The sequence below is a fragment of the Anolis sagrei genome, chromosome 2 (assembly GCF_037176765.1).
Source record: "Anolis sagrei isolate rAnoSag1 chromosome 2, rAnoSag1.mat, whole genome shotgun sequence".
NCBI classification, from domain to species: domain Eukaryota; kingdom Metazoa; phylum Chordata; class Lepidosauria; order Squamata; family Dactyloidae; genus Anolis; species Anolis sagrei.
Genome location: NC_090022.1, coordinates 69,258,290 through 69,276,036, shown reverse-complemented (window position 1 = coordinate 69,276,036; position 17,747 = coordinate 69,258,290). Strand labels below are relative to the sequence as shown.

Here is a 17,747-nt window from a genome sequence, read left to right as displayed (position 1 = left end):
TAGATGCATGTATATAGTACATGATACCTCTTTTTTTAAAAAAGAAACCTTAATATCTGTGAATTTGATGTTTGGAGGAGAAGGAAAACATTTGTGTTCCTTGTGTTCTTTACATCTCACCAGTGCCAGTTCTATGTGTAAGCATATTACAGCTTGGTCAAAAGGATGTACAGCTGCACATGGGCAGCTGTACAGGACAAGGAGGAATGAGTCTACCAGGTTCTTGACAGTTACAAATTAAGCCTATGCTTGCATAGAAACTCCACATGTGCACTAGTGCCTATAAAGCTTTGAAATGAAATTATGGTCAGAGTAATGGTATGCTGTCATTTAAAAAACAAAAAACAAAAACAAAACCCACACCTGCTTTATTGATTACATACTTTCCCCCCACCAAGTAATGGGTGTGAGAAAACATAACAATAGATTTCCTCTTTATCAAATGCTCATATTTGTTTCTGGAACTGTAGCAGCAGGTTTGTTACCCAGGATCAGATGAGTGCAATCAGGAAGGAAGAGAAGGGAGACAGCAACAGATTCCAGGCTTTTTATTCAATCAGGCCTGATCGGGTGTTCAGAATACAATATCTGACACACACTGGGAGTCAGATTTGCTCTAGCATTTATAGCATAATTCTCAGGGTTACACATGCGCAGAAAAGTCCTGACATTTACACAATCTAATCAACATCCGTTTGTCCTCGAGGAATCGCAGCCAAGAACATTTGCTGGCAAGATACACTGTTTTCCTTTCCACCAGCTGACTACATTCCCAGAGGACTTACATAATCTTTAGAATGAATCATCATTTCATATATTTCTCCTCATACATATGTCTTCATATATATCTCTTCAATTTATTCAAAACAAGCATTTTCCTTATTAATTCTTCTTAATTTCCCTCACAATACATTCACAATATATTCATAGTATATTAGTCCTTTCAATTGACCCATTAAAAGGTGTATTTAATTGCCTGCTATTTACATCAACCAGCCAGGAGGTGGCGCTGTTATACCATATCTTCAGATGTTCGCTTCTTCCCTGGATTAATAATCATTAACTTTGTGCTTGGCACCAACCTTTGTGACCTTCCGCAAATAGCTCTTGGCCTATTCAAATATTGACAAAAGATTAGGCCTCCAGCCTCCTGCCCTCCATGCCAGCTGTCATTTTCCCTTCCTCTAGAGAATCACCACCAGAATTCCTTCTTCATGCTTTTAAGAATCCCTTTTTAAGGTAAGACTTCATTAAGTTCATTAAGTTATAATTATTATTTTTCTTCATACAGCCACCACATTCCCCCCTTTTTGCGAGCGAATGTTCCACAGTAGCATCGCAAACTCAGGATGTCAGATCCTTATTTTAAAGCAAGAAAAGAATAACAAGAATTTTAACACAATCAAACAAAATCATTTATCACAATTATTGAAGAATGTCCCATACACGTCGGCACTTCCACAGTGCTCCTCAATCTTCTGTCTGATTTATTTGACCAGCTTCCAGGTATGTGGTCAAAACCAGAGCCGTAGTCCTCTTTCTGGGTCTCATGGCGCTGTTGGTTTGACGGTATGAAGTCTCAGGAGATCTTTCTGTTCAGGAGTCGCAGTCCACTCAGGTGGTGCCTTTTTTATTCTGGTGTAATGGATCCAGGCTTTGATTCCTTCCACTTTGACAGCTGTGGGAGTTGAAAGCAAGACAGTAAAAGGCCCTTTCCATTTTGGTCTTAACGGTTCTAGTCTCCAATCCTTAATCAGTACTGAGTCCCCCGGGCGGAAGGAGTGTAAAGGAGTAGCTGGCCAAGGTGGTCTTAGTTCTTCAGTGTATTGTTGAAGTTGGGCTATGGCCAGCCCTAATGCTTGAACATCCCTTTTTAATGCTTGCTGTCCCAATTGATTAATATCTCCTTGAAGATGCCTCAATCCAAGGGGAGGTCTTCCATACATAAGTTCAAACGGGGACAGGCCCAAAAACTTAGTAGGAGTACATCTAATATGGAGCAAGGCTATAGGCAGTAACCTAGTCCATGGCAAGCGAGTCTCTTGACACATTTTTGATAATTTTCCTTTTAGAGTTTGATTCATCCTTTCTACTTTTCCTGAGCTCTGAGGTCGATATGCACAATGCAACTTCCATTTCGTTCCCAATAGTCGGACCAAGGACTGTAAGACTTCTGATACAAAAGCTGGTCCATTATCTGAACCAATGTGCAAAGGAATCCCATATCTTGGGATAATGTCTCTAAGAAGTGCCCTTGATACTTCAGCCGCCTTTTCAGTTCTAGTTGGATATGCTTCAGGCCATCCAGAATGAGTACATACAAACACAAGCAAATACTTATGAGGCCCACACTTTGGCATTTCAGTGAAATCTACTACTAAAGATTCAAAAGGTGTATTTCCTTGATATTGAACCCCTGGAGGTGGCAGTGGTCCTGTTCTGGGGTTATTTTCAGCACAAATATGACATCTGGCTGAGGCTATTCCTGTTAGGGCAGTGAGCCCATTTATGTAGAGTTGTCGTCCCATTAGTGAGGCCAAAGCTGTTTTTCCCATATGGGTTTCCTGGTGTGCCTCCTTAATCATTTCCCAAGCTATCTGTCTGGGTACAAACAGCCTCTGGTCAGGCAACACCAACCATCCATTTTTCCTTACAGCTTTCTCACGCTGGGCCCATTGTTCTTCCTCTGGAGTATATAGCAAGTCATCTTTCCTTAACCAGTCTCTTACCTGCAAAGGGGCCATGACCGGCTCTTGTCCTCGTCCCTTCTGGGCCGCGGCCTTTGCGGTAGTGTCAGCATATCGGTTTCCAAAGGTCACAGGATCCTCGCCATATTGATGTCCTTTACAATGCATCACTGCTACTTTAGCAGGAATCCAGACAGCATCTAACAATCTCAGAATGGTCTCACTATGTCGTATTTCTTTCCCAGCAGAATTTAATAGTCCCTTTTCTTTATATAAAGCTCCATGTGCATGCAGAGTAGTAAATGCATATTTTGAATCTGTATAAATGTTAACTGTTTTTCCTTCTGACAATTCAAGAGCTCTAATTAGGGCTATCAGTTCTGCCTTTTGAGCTGATGTGCCTAGAGGAAGTGGTTCTGCTTCCCACACAGTGGTTGCAGTTACTACAGCATATCCAGCATACCTTTGTCCATTTTCAACAAAACTGCTTCCATCTGTAAAAAGAGTGGCATCCGCCTTAGGCCAAGGTTGATCTTTTAGGTCAGGCCTACTGGAATATATCTCATCCATAGTTTCCAAACAATTATGTTGAAGTAATTCTCCTTCAATAGGCAGGAGTGAAGCAGGATTTAATGTACTGCAAACCTGTAACTTGATTCGAGGGTTCTCACATAACAAGGTCTGATATTTCAACATCCGGCTATTTGTGAACCAATAATGTCCTCTATATTCCATAATAGCTGTTACTGAGTGAGGAACCATAACTACTAATTCTTGTCCTAAAGTCAACTTATCAGCTTCTTGAGTCAGCAAGGCCGTAGCAGCTACAGCACGTAGACAAGATGGCCAACCCTTTGCTACCTTGTCTATTTGTTTGGACAAGTAGGCTACTGGTCTTGCCCAGGTTCCTAGTAGCTGGGTAAGCACCCCCACTGCTATTCCATCTCGTTCACCAACATAAAGGGTAAATGGCTTCTCCAAATCTGGCAGGCCCAATGCAGGTGCTTGCACCAGAGCTTGTTTTAACTGGGCAAATGCTTGGGCACATTCGGGGGTCCAATTAAATGGTTCCTTTTCACCCCCCTTTGTAGCTTCATAAAGAGGTCTTGCCATGATAGCAAAGTTCGGTATCCAAATTCTGCAAAACCCCGCACTCCCCAAGAATTCTCGCACTTGACGCCTACTGGTGGGGGTGGGGATGGCACAAACTGCTTGTTTCCTTTCAATTTCTAATTGTCTCTTTCCTTGTGACACACGAAAACCCAAATATTTGACATCAGTTTTACACAGCTGGGCCTTCTTTCTAGAAACCTTGTATCCTTTTTCATAAAGTAGATGTAATAGTTCCTTAGTCGCCCTGTAACACTCTTCTTGTGACGTGGCTGCCAAAAGAAGATCATCCACATATTGTAAAAGCACCCTATTTTTAGGGTCAGATGGGAACCCTTGTAAATCCTGAGCCAATGCAGTTCCAAATATCATCGGGCTGTTCTTAAAACCTTGAGGCAAACGAGTCCAAGTATATTGAACTTTTGCTCCGGTTGTAGGGTTTTCCCATTGAAAAGCAAAAATGGGCTGACTATTGGTTTCAAGGCGTATACAAAAAAATGCATCTTTCAAATCCAGGACTGTAAAATGAGTAGCAGCTGCTGGTATTAAACTTAAAAGTACATATGGATTGGGCACTACAGGATGTATGGTTACTGTAACTTGATTTATAGCTCTTAAATCCTGCACCGGACGAAAGTCTTGTGTTCCTGGCTTTTGTAATGGTAAAAGAGGAGTGTTCCAAGGAGACCTACATTCTCTTAGGATCCCATATTCAAGTAACTTACTCAGATGCAAATTGATCCCTTCTACAGCTTTTCGAGGTATGGGATATTGTCGAATAGCCACAGGTCCCATCCCTGGTTTTACTTCTATCTGTACAGGTGGAACACACCGGGCCAAGCCAGGTGGATTGTCTTCTGCCCATACACCTGGAACTCCATATTTCTTCCATTCTTCAGTACTTTCCTCACAAACAGTAAATATTCTCCATTCCTCTGACATAGGACAAATCAAAGTATAAAGTCCCTTTCTAACAGTCATTTCCATTGTCCCATTGTCTTCAAATGCTAATATTGCTCTCATTTTGCAAAGCAAGTCTCTTCCTAATAAAGAGATTGGGCATTCAGGTATATATAAGAATTCATGCATCACTTGTTGGTTTGCTAAATCACATTTTCTGCTTTGTAACATAGGATAACTTTGTCTTTGACCGGTGGCTCCAACCACGTTAAGTTCTAGTCCATTTTCAGGGGCCACTGGCTTTGTTACCACAGAGTGGTCAGCTCCCGTATCTACTAGAAAAGTCATTTCCTGGCCCTCAACATTCATTTTGACCAGTGGCTCCCCCGGGCCTAGGCATAAGGGGGCCGGTCTGTCCTATTCCGTCCAGTCTTCTCCTAATCCAACCATCCCAACAAATTCTTCTTCTCTTTTTTCTCCATATCTAGCCCCAGGAACCAGGTTAGCATATCCCCCTTGGTGGCCTCCTCCCCGGCCTCTTCCTCTCCAATGTCCTCTCTGGGATGGCATTCCCCTTTGTATTCCTACCGTTCCTTGAGCAGATGGGCACTCATTCTTCCAATGACCTTCTTGACGACAAATGGCACACTGGTGTCTTCCCAGGGGCATCCCTCGTCCTCCTCTTCTTTCCTTCTGCCACATTCCTCTTTTCCTTCTGTTTCCACTTTCAGATTCTTTCAATTTATCTCTTTCATCTAGAAGGTTCAAAAAAATCTTATGATCCTCCTCTCTTATTTTCTTTCTTTCTCTTTTTTCTGCTTCGTCCCTATGGATGAATACTTTGGTAGCTATTTCAATTAACTGGGACAGATTCATCCCTGCAAACCCATCTTGCTTCTGCAACTTTTTACGAATGTCTGGGGCTGATTGAGTAACAAATGAAGTATTTAATAATGCAGATCCATCTTTTGATTCAGGATCATAGGGACTATACTTTCGGTAAGCTTCCAATAATCTCTCTAAATAAGCACCTGGACTTTCATCTTTTCCTTGCATTACTTCCTGTATCTTCTTGAGGTTGATCACCTTTTGGGGTCCCTTCTTCAAAGCTTCCATTAAAAATTCCCTGTATCTGACTATACATTCCATCTCTCGGCTTATATTAGGATCCCAGTTTGGATTTTTCAAAGGAAATGCCCCTGCAGCCCATTCAATGGGATTATAACTTGTCTTTTCAGCAGCATATGTCTGTGCTAGTTGGGTTCCTTGATTAAGGATTCTTCTTCGCTCTTCAGATGTGAAGAGAGCCTGTAATAGCTGTTGGCAATCTGACCAATCTGGCTGGTGGCTAGCCATTATTGTTTCACACAAATTTATAAGTGGCTGAGGGTTTTCAGTATAAGGAGGATTATTAGACTTCCAATTTAACAAATCTGAAGTGGTAAAAGGCACATGCTGGTAAGTGGTTTTTGGAGTTAGGGTTAATTCTCCTTTGTTATCTATCTCTTGTACATATTGGACCATTGATCTTAAAGGCAATTGAAAAGTAATCTTTGGGTTTGGATTACTATGGCTTCTAGTTCTTCCAGCTATGGGACTATCTCGCAAAAATTCTTCTGTTATATTCTGAAGCCATCTGCTTGCAGATGCTAGATCTATTAAAGGTGACTTTTTAGATTCCCCAGGAGAGGTATCAGAAGCTGTTGGTGTGGTTAAAGAAGTTGACTGAGGAACCAAGGTTGACCTTTCATTGTCAATGGCTTTTAACTGTGGGTACATAGGAACATAAGGAGGAGGGTTACTCACTTCTTCCTCAGGACAAGGAAAAATTCCAAATCTTCTTTTCTTCTTATCTGCCTGAGGCTTTTTCAAATTAGTTAAAGCTACAAAAACAGCACATTCTTTGTTTTGACATTTCTTTAACCATGCGGGCTGTGTAATGATAGCATTTTCCCATGCCTCTGCATATGGAAATTGATCCGGATGAACCTCTGCTGTTATTCTCACAACTGTTCTGATATCTTTTAAATCATAACTTCCTTCACCTGGCCACCCGGTATTAAATTGCACCCAGTCTAGTTCACAAAGAGATCTCAATTTCTGGGGGCTATTACATCCTGGTGTTTGAGTTAATTCCCTAAATTTTGAGAAATTCTCCACCATGCATTCAAGAGCAGTTAAAGACTTCGTTTCTGTTCCTTCACTGTTGACTCAGATCCCGGACGAGCCCCCATTTGTAGCAGCAGGTTTGTTACCCAGGATCAGATGAGTGCAATCAGGAAGGAAGAGAAGGGAGACAGCAACAGATTCCAGGCTTTTTATTCAATCAGGCCTGATCGGGTGTTCAGAATACAATATCTGACACACACTGGGAGTCAGATTTGCTCTAGCATTTATAGCATAATTCTCAGGGTTACACATGCGCAGAAAAGTCCTGACATTTACACAATCTAATCAACATCCGTTTGTCCTCGAGGAATCGCAGCCAAGAACATTTGCTGGCAAGATACACTGTTTTCCTTTCCACCAGCTGACTACATTCCCAGAGGACTTACATAATCTTTAGAATGAATCATCATTTCATATATTTCTCCTCATACATATGTCTTCATATATATCTCTTCAATTTATTCAAAACAAGCATTTTCCTTATTAATTCTTCTTAATTTCCCTCACAATACATTCACAATATATTCATAGTATATTAGTCCTTTCAATTGACCCATTAAAAGGTGTATTTAATTGCCTGCTATTTACATCAACCAGACAGGAGGTGGCGCTGTTATACCATATCTTCAGATGTTCGCTTCTTCCCTGGATTAATAATCATTAACTTTGTGCTTGGCACCAACCTTTGTGACCTTCCGCAAATAGCTCTTGGCCTATTCAAATATTGACAAAAGATTAGGCCTCCAGCCTCCTGCCCTCCATGCCAGCTGTCATTTTCCCTTCCTCTAGAGAATCACCACCAGAATTCCTTCTTCATGCTTTTAAGAATCCCTTTTTAAGGTAAGACTTCATTAAGTTCATTAAGTTATAATTATTATTTTTCTTCATACAGCCACCACAGAACCATAAGCATTTTGGACATTTCTTATAAGGAACAAAACATTAGGTGCTCGTTATTATAACCAAGAAGATGTGGGCTGTACCAAGGGTGTTTGAGTGTTGTAAATTTTTCTGGCTTGAATACCGCACTGAGTCTCCTTGGGGAGATAGGGGGGTTATAAATAAAGTTTATTATTTTTATTACCATGCTATATTAAGTATGACATTTCTTTTGCTTATGCATTTTCTCTCTCTTGTCCTTACTTTCCCACTACCCTGACTTTTAGAGCAATTGGTGCTTGGAGCCTACAAAGAACTTTCTCGGCGGTGGGATAAGGACTATGACTCTTTTGTGTTGCCGCTGCTGGATGAACTGGAACCATGTTACATTCTCTACCGCCTGGACACGCAGAATGCACAGGGCTATGAGTGGCTTTTTATCTCCTGGTCTCCTGACAATTCTCCTGTAAGTGTTTGATTGTACTTCCCTTAAATGAAACTCTATGTAAGTTCCCTTTTTAAGGTTCATAATTACCTGGCGTGTGGGGGTTGAGGATTAAAGGGTATGGTAACTGCTTCTTTCTGGAACAGCTGTTTCACACATTCCTATACCACTCAGGGAAGTAGTATTCTTGAGAAGCATGTAGATTGCCTATTGCTTTGTATCTAGATATATTCAGTAATGTTTATTTATTTATTTATTTATTTACTACGCTTATATACCGTAATTCTCAGCCTAATGGCAACTCATTGCGGTGTACAACATAGAAAAACAGGTGCAAAATACAAACATAGTGACAAATAATCCGCAGTACATCATTAGCAAAACATCTCATCAAAAACATCAACATTTTTACAAAGCCATTCCGAGTCGTCTCATCATCAAGTTCACAATCCAATTCCGTTGTTCCATTCCATGGTCAAGTTACCAGTCATTGCACTTCTATTCAAATGCCTTCTTAAACAGCCAGGTCTTTAGCTTCCTGCGGAATATCAACAGGGAGGGGGCTAGCCTGATGTCTACGGGAAGGGTGTTCCATAGCCGAGGAGCCACCACCGAGAAGACCCTATCTCTCGTTCTGTAAATGCTGATAATTACTAGGCAAGTGCATTCAAATTCACTCATTCTAATATAGGTTTCCTTTGGTGAAAAATAATGAAGTTCAAAATGAAAAACTTCAATCATTTCCTCCTTCTAGTATCTGCTGTTTGTTTCATGTTTTTCAACATGTGATTGACTACAAGAAATTTGACCACACCAAATGTTCACCACACTCCCCCCACTCCCTTGGGATTACTTTGTCTTTGTTTCTTGGCACGCACATGTTTGTAAACCACTGGCATCTAAAGATTTCAAAGCATTGCTCAAAATTATAAAACACACAGTATAAAACAGTATTTATTTGGAATCAATATTTACATTAACCCAAAAATGCATGGCAAGCTTGGTGTAGGAGGGCTTGGACAAAATAGGTGTTACCAACATGCACATAAAAATAAGAGTTGTCAGTGTGCTTAATCTTGAGGGAAGAGTATTCTGCAGAATGGATTCCACCATGCTAAATGCTCTGCTCCAAAGAACTGTAGAGAATGGGAGAAGTGACCTTAATGACAAACAGGATTGTTAGGTAGAGTTGGATCTCTTGGGTAAACCAACTCACAAGTTGCAAAGGGTTTTAGGTACTCCCAGCAAAATCTTTAACTTGGTCCTATAGCTAATTAATAACCAGCGTTGTGTCTTCATCAGAGGTCCTACATGCTGCTGAGAGTTTGCTCCACTCAGAAGCATTCTGGACCAGCCATAAAAGATTTTGGTGCCCTACATATAACTATTTCAAAATGTAAACAATAATAAACCATCATTTTTTATTTTTCAAAATGAATCAAAATATACAGTAAAATGGGATTTTTTTTTTTGCATACTTCCCCTTTATTTATATTTGAAAAGTTTTCCTCCACTTTTTTGAGCCCCCTTTTGTGGAACCTGGTTCAGCTGCACCCACTGCAGTTTTGCATCATATGGTCCATGATAAATTCAGCAAAGGGAAAATGTATGTGGGACCCCCTTTCTTTTGAAGCTCTAAGTACATGCTTATTTTGCTTAATGGTATGTACAGCCTTAAAGGGGGGAGCTGCACTGAGTGCATTGCACTAGTGTCATATAATGATTACTTATGTTCACAGTGCTGCTATGTTGTTGTTTTTAGAACAAAATGGGAGTCATATGGCATTCACAATGGTAGGTAAGAATCTTCAATGCCTAGGACCAAACAGGCCTTTGATTAGGACTTTTTTGCCTATTACATACGGAAAGTTACTGATTTCTAATTATAGCCTTTCTCACTATTTTTTGATTAATGCATTAACTACCTATAAAAACAGCAACCACAGGAATAATCTGCTGTATTCTAACACACCGATACAGACACACATATCCTATTCCAAATCCTAAATATTGGGTTAACATGTGACGACATCATAGGAAATATTATTTCAGTGTTGAGAGAAAGTATTGAGGGATTCATTCTTTCAGCACATTCCCTGGCACTTTTCTTGTTTCTACCAGGATTTTTGCAGAACTCTTAGTCTTAGAATCTCTTCTCATATTAGAGCGATCCTGCCATCTGGCGGACAGCTAAAGAAATTTTGCTTTGCCTGAATCTTGCAGGCCATTCAGACAAGAAGTACCTGCCTACTGTTTTAGCTGTACAGGGGAACAAGGGTGGAGTATGGCCAGAATGTCCTACTATGGCCGTTCTTAAGCCATCTACTGTACAGCTAAAACAGTCATGCTGGAATTAAAAGGTCTTCACCTGCTGAGAAAAGGTTAGGAAAGAAAATGCCTGCTTAGGAAGAGAGCCTGGGAGCAGCCACAGAGAAGGCCCTTTCAAGTACTTGCACAAACCATCTCAGAGTAGGAAGTAGGATCGAGTTAAGTGCATCCTCCAACAATCTTAGTGCTTAGACAAGCTCATGGGGGATGGGGGTGGAAACGCATTCCTTCATATACCCTGGATCTGAACTGTATGGAGTTACAGGTCACAACCAGCATTTTGCATTGTACTCAGAAACCAACTTATAGCCAGAGGAGCTGTTGTAAAAAGGGACACATGCACTTCTGTAATAAACCCGTTAATGGTCTGGGTTCATCTCTTTGGACCAGCTGGAGTTTCTGTTCTTCAAGAGCATTCCCACATGGACAGCATTGCAGTAATTAAAACCATGTGTAACTGAAGTGAGTGTCACCATGGCCAAATAAGTGTCCCTAGAACAAAGTGCAGGATGTGTACCAGTTTAAATTGTGCAAATACACTCCTAACCACCATTCAAATATGATTAGCCAGGTTCAGGGCTTACTCTTAGGATGAGTCCAAACTGTGGGCCTTCAGAGCGTGCTTAAATTCATCCAGCACAGATTGAATAGGGATTTTTTGATCTACCCTTTAACTGTTCAAGGTTTATTTATTTATTTATTTATTTTGTGTCAAAAGCATTGCATAAACTAGTATAAAACTGATAAAATACAGGGAACACAAGCAGCTAAATAATTTTAGACCAAGAACGGGCAAAGCTTTAAACAGTTCTTCCTCTGTGCATGAGGCAGGGCATTGCGGGGAAGCATACAGATGCTGAGTTGTATGTTCTGCTCCACAGTTGCACAAGGTGGACGATTCTTCTAGGAAGTGCCATTTTGCCAGGTGGTCTTTTGATCTGCCCACTCCACTTCTGAGTCTGTTCAGGGACTTCCAGGTTGCCCATTCTTGGTTTGCAGACCCCATGGCGGGGGGGGGGGGGTATCCAGTTGGGATTTCCTGGTTTACCTGCCCAAAGGGAAACTCTTGCTATTGCTGGTGGAACATTGAGGGAAATTGTGGTTTTCATGAAACTTTTCCCTGATTTGAGTCTACTGGGAGGAGGCTGATAGTTATTCAGTGCATAGCTTTCACAGTGTTCAACCTTATTTCCTCTCACATTTGGCAGCAACTTCACATTGCACATCGCAGAGGGCAATGCCAGCTAGCTTATAGAGTCTATCAACAGGTGTAGGTTTGATTATTCTACACGTTTTGTTCAGTGCTATATTTACCTGCTTTGCATGGGCAGACTTGTTCCAAACAGACAGGCATACTCAGCAGTTGAGTAAGACAAGGCCAGTGCTGATGTTCTTATTAATTTTGGGTCTGCACCCCATGAGCTAACAGTAAGTTTCCACAGGATGTTATTGCATTCAGCTACTTTGTGCTTCGTGTTCATACCGTGTTTCCTAAATGTTAGTGTTTGATCTAAGGTGATGCAGAGATATTTAGGATGAGAACAGTGTTCAAGCAATTGGTCTTCAGGGTTATCTCTGGGTTAAGCTTCAGTTTGTTTTCCTGCATCCAGTTCTTTACTGACAAGAAATACCTGTTTATAACTGCAACAGCTTACTTGAGTGTCATCAGCATGCTGGTGGCACTAAACCCTGAAACTCTGGGTGACCTTTCCCAGCAATTTCATACATGCCATAGGGCAGTGCTTCTCAACCTGTGGGTCCCCAGATGTTTTGGCCTTCAACTCCCAGAAATCCTAACAGCTGACAAACCGGCTGGGATTTCTAGGAGTTGTAGGCCAAAACACCTGGGGACCCACAGGTTGAGAACCACTGCCATAGGGGATAAAACCGAATCCTGAGGGATTCCATTGATAAATGGCCTAAAAGGATTGAAAAAGAGTCTCCTAGCACCACCTTCTGAGTTCACTCTTTTGGGTAGGAATAGGTCCACTGAAAAAATGCCTCCCTGTCCCATCCCAACCAGGCAGTCCAGGAGAATGCCATGGTCAATGGCTGTCAAAAACTGCTGAAAGATCCAGAAGAACTAACAAAATTGTTTTCCCCCTCCAAATCTGATTAATTCCTTCCTGCTCTCAGCATTATTTAGAGCACTGTGTGTGTGTGTTATTCCTTTGTAGTTATTGTGAAGCAAGTAGAAGTTAAAATGCTTTTCAATCTGATTCAGATACCCAGGATCACAAGATCCAGATCTACTTTCTGCCTACCTCTACTCTAAATTGCAAGGGCTTATTGTGCCTTAAGTACTGCTGTCTCCATAGGACTTTGCTTATATCTCAAGATCTTACTTTGTAGACCTCCCTCTGGGTGCTTGCTTTCATCAGTCGTATCAAAACTGTGCAACTCACTCCCTGGGAGGTATATTGTGTCCTTCTTTCTTTCAGTTGGTCTTTGAATGAAAAGGAAATCCTTTATAGGGTGATTTTCACATTCTTCTGAGTTCAAAGGCTTTCTGTCAAGTTGTTTAACAAAAAATATATTAATTTATTTTGGTATTTCTGCTCAGCTTACGCTGCATTCAGTTTTTAAGACTTATTGGGATTTCACATTTTTGAGCTTCCTTGAATTGTTTTGTTGTTTGGAAGTTAGAGTGTATGCACATATTCTAAAAACATTTCAGAGTATCTCTTCCAGTTTCAGTCTTCATTGTGAGAGAGGTTGAAATGAGCTTGGATGCATGAAAATGGGCCAAGCACTGGTAACCAAATCCCCATCTACACTGCCCTATAATGCATTCTACAGCCAGTGTAAACTCATGTAAGACAGTTCAGTGCTGGAGGAGTCTTGGAGTTGTAATTAAAAAAAAACTTTTCTGAGGAATGCAACTTCTTACAACATGAAGTTGACAACAGTTATAGCATGGGAGGGGTAACTTGCTGCACTTTACGTGGTTACATGAAATTGTAAATAATGTGGAAATGAAAGATTTCCAATATATGAATACCATAGTCATGCCTGAGGACATAGAAAATGTTAAGAGAGGACGTATTTTGATGGACGTGGATAAATATGTTTTTATTTGTTTATTTATAGCGTTTGTATGCTGCCTCTCTCAGCCTGAAGACAACTCAGGGCAGCTCACACATTGGCAACAATTCGATGCCACACTGTTCATAAAGCATAATTAAAAACATTTAACGCACATTATAATAACCATATAGTTATTTTGCTTTATGAAGAGTAAACTACTTGCTCTTTATTGATCAAATGTGTGGCATATTTCCTTTCTCTGGCAAGACAGTGTGTAGAAGGGGCCAGGGGACAGTTCCACCTTGTCTCCTGTGCTATGATTATAATATAATAAATATAATATAATATATTGTATATACATATAATATAATATTATAATGTAATACAATATAATACTACTAATAATATGATATTATAATTATATATTTTATATTACATGTAATATTACTAATAATATTGCAATATAATGATATAGTACAATATAGTAATATATAATACTGATATTGTACTATACTAATAATATAATGTATTGTATGTATATATATCTTGTAAGCCACTCTGAGTCCTCTTCGGGGTGAGAAGTGCAGCATATAAATGTCGTAAATAAATAAATAAATTATCACCAATGACTTCCTGTTAACTCATTTTCCAAAAGCCGTTCCATGTTCACTTTTCCTAATTCCATATTCAATTATTATGCTGAATTTCCAAATGCTTGTTCAAACAGGTACTGGTCCTATGGATACATGGGTTGTGCTGTACTTCTAAAAACATATAAAGACATTCATTTGAATAAGGAGGGTTCTTCAAACTAAGTCCCAGAAGCACAAATGACCCAGCATTTCCAGCCTTTTTGGACCACTGTGATCTGGTGCTGAAAGATTGACAGAGGCCATAAATCAGTTCCTGGAGCATGGAGTGGCTTGTCCTTAATCACTAATGGTGTTTCGCTTTCTTTCTTTGTCTGACCAGGTTAGACTGAAAATGCTTTATGCTGCAACCAGAGCAACAGTGAAGAAAGAGTTTGGAGGTGGACACGTAAAAGATGAACTTTTCGGAACAGTTAAGGTAGGGCTGATAATTCATACTTGCCTGCCAAATTATCTTTCCCCTACAAGGTATTTTTTGCTACTCTCAGGAGAAGTTTCACATTTGCAAGAGTGTTGTTGAATGAACTGCACAAATTCACAACAGCTGGTGCCTCACTGCATAGAAATTGAGAATTAGAGGCACTTAATGGAGTAATTGCATTTTTAATCAGCTGTCCAGCCCTTCTGTGCTTATGATGTATTTGTGCTTTTCTTCATAAAGGAAACACCTGTCATTTTGCATAAATACATTTTTTGTGCAAACCATAGCAACCTCAGCAAAAATCAAGCCACTCCTTTTTCATTCTTGCAATGGAGTCAAGAACTGTGCCCAAAAGCCAGTGATTTCTCAATAGACTGCCTTCCTGTTATAAGAATGAGAAATGTTGTGAATGATTGCCACTTTTCTAAATTAGGGACTGGAGATTTGACAAATTCAAGTTCCCACTTAATGCCATTCTTGGGGAATGACATTATACTATTGGTGTTGTATACCATATTTCTCAAAACTCTACATCTAGAAGTTAGAATATAATTCTCCAATAGCTTTTACTTCTTTAAGATTGGAGGAGAAGAAACTATGTAGAAAATGTATACAGGCAGTCCCAAGTTACAAACACTCGACTTACAAATGACTCATAATTATTTATTTATTTACTCTATTTGTATCCCGCCTTTCTCTACCCCGAAAGGGACTCAAGCCGGCTTTAGTAAAGAACCGGGCTGAGAGAACAGGAAGGGAAATTTGCTCCAGAAAGCATTATCATGAGGACAAGGTGTCTCCACTGAAGCTTTATCTCCAATCCTTGTTTCCACAACAAGCCAAATGTTTCAAAGTTCAATTATCACAGGGACAAAAAATGAGGTGAAATCTTCTGAACATGGACACAGATGGCAAAACAAACATCACAAGGGTGTTAACCCTTCCTTGTGCTATTCAAAGCTAGATAGCTAGATAGCTAGATAGATAGGCAGGCTGAAATACTACCTTTCCCCACTATTTTCCTCAAATGTACCTGCCTTGCAAGTTCTGTGTTGTCTGGATTCCCATGGGGTGGGATGAGAGTGAAAGATGACTGAAACACAGTCCCCAAATGCTTTAATATGTAGTTTGAATGCGTTGTCAGTGCAGGATTTCTGAGTGGGGTCCCAATCTGAATTGTCTGTGTAACATGGGATGGCCCTTGTGGCAAGTGGACCATAAATGTGATAGTTTCCCTCATATCTTGTATTTATTCTTCCTAATAATTCTTTTCATTTATAGTACTCAAGCCATTAGGGGCCCCTAGTGGCGCAGCGGGTTAAACCACTGGGCTGCTGAACTTGCTGACCGAAAGGACAGCGGTTCGAATCTGAGGAGCAGTGTGAGCTCCCACTGCTAGCAGTTCAAAAACATTCAAATGTGAATAGATCAATAGGTACCGCTTCAGCTGGAAGGTATCGGCGCTCCGTGCAGTCATGCCGGCCACATGACCTTGGAAGTGTCTACGGACAATGCCAATTCTTCAGCTTTGAAATGGAAATGAGCACCACCCCCCAGAGTCAGACACAACTAGACTTTATGTCAGGAGAAACGTTTACCATTACTTTATTCAAGCAACTATAGTGGAATTTCCCAGTGCTCCATATTTCTTTTAGGAAAAGTTTATTTAGTCATTTTGAGGGGTGCATTATAGGCTAAAATTTACAGATATCAGAGTTGGAGCTTGCAGGTTTCATTAATTGTCAGTCATCCTGTCTTTTTCTTCATAAGGAAAAACTAAAATGAGGTATATAAATTTCCTGTCAAATTCAGGAACCTTTGTTTGGGTGTCAGTCAGGCACATCTAATTGCATAGATTTCTATGTGTACAGCAATCTCTTCATATCTTGGACTTTGTCATATTGATGAAATGTAAGATCATTTTATACATTAATAAGTGGCAAAATCTAGTTTGCTAACAAATATTTTCTTTGTCCTGTGGTTTAAGGAAAGATCCATGAGGTGGCAGCAGTGCTTATGAAATGAGGCTGTTGTAAAATATTCTTGCGCTTGTGATAGTCTCTCCACAACTGTGTGTTTACAGCTAATGGGAGGAATCTTCAAGTTACATATCTGTTTGGCCAGTGGTTATACAAACCACCTGTGGCCCATTATCTGCTGGCATTGGTATTTTCTTCTCAGCAGTAGTACCGTATGACTCCTAATTAAGCTGGAGACATTTTTCCAGACTTCACGTGGCTATATCAAACATCATGTGTCAAACACAAAGCCTCCCCTCCTTTGTAAGACTCAAGGTGGCTTTCAAGTTATTAAAACTGGTACAGGTTAAAAATCATACGAAAGATGTGTGTCGTATAAAAATAGTTCAACAATCTATAAAGTTCAAGCCTTCTTAAAAATCAATTTTTAAAAAATCTAAAAACTTAAGAAGAACCCTGAGAATGCTCTTAAAAGCCCATCACAAAAGTCTCATAGAATAGGATAGGAATGTTTTTTCCTTGCCAGTGGAAGAAGAGCAAGGAGGGGCGCTATCTTGACCTCTCTAGGGAAGGGGTTTTGAAGCCTGGGCATCCACTTTAGAGGGCACTCTCCTTTGTTTCCACCAAACAAGACTGAAAAGGTAGGGGCTTAGAGAGGAGAGCCTCCCTCAAAAGCCTTAATGTTCTAATAGGATCATATAGAGAGAGATGGTTCCCGTGGCACTCTGTCCATCATGTCAGAAAGCTGATAAGGAATATGTCGCCTGAAGATACGCATAACATTGCTAGTAGAATATGCCCATGTATATATCACATGTTTCTTCCATCATTGAACTCAAGATGCCAATTGGCTTGGTCATACTTGAACTAGATCTGTGGTTGCTATGTCTCTTTTTTCGTTCCCCTTCAGGAAGATGTCTCACTTAGTGGTTACCAGAAGCATGTGTCGTCCTGCTCTGCTCCAGCTCCTCTGACAGCAGCTGAACAAGAGCTTCAGCAGATCCGTATCAATGAGGTGAGCAAACAGTAGCTTGTGACACTTATCCCTATATTCCTACTCCCTTGACGGTCTTAGCCCTTGCAGCATGATTTCAAACTTATCTATTAGACTAAAATTGGCAGTTATGGCTTTGCTGCTGTGATGGTGACAGC

General features: G+C 40.4%; 1 protein-coding gene across 1 annotated transcript in view; it reads left to right on the top strand.

The window, feature by feature from the left end:
* TWF2 (twinfilin actin binding protein 2) overlaps positions 1–17,747 on the top strand; it is an 89,123-nt gene that overhangs the window by 44,467 nt on the left and 26,909 nt on the right. Inside the window, exons 3-5 of the mRNA XM_060765853.2 lie at positions 8,033–8,211; positions 14,518–14,613; positions 17,506–17,610. Coding sequence (XP_060621836.2) covers positions 8,033–8,211; positions 14,518–14,613; positions 17,506–17,610 — 380 coding nt within the window. The remainder of the gene's footprint in view (positions 1–8,032; positions 8,212–14,517; positions 14,614–17,505; positions 17,611–17,747) is intronic.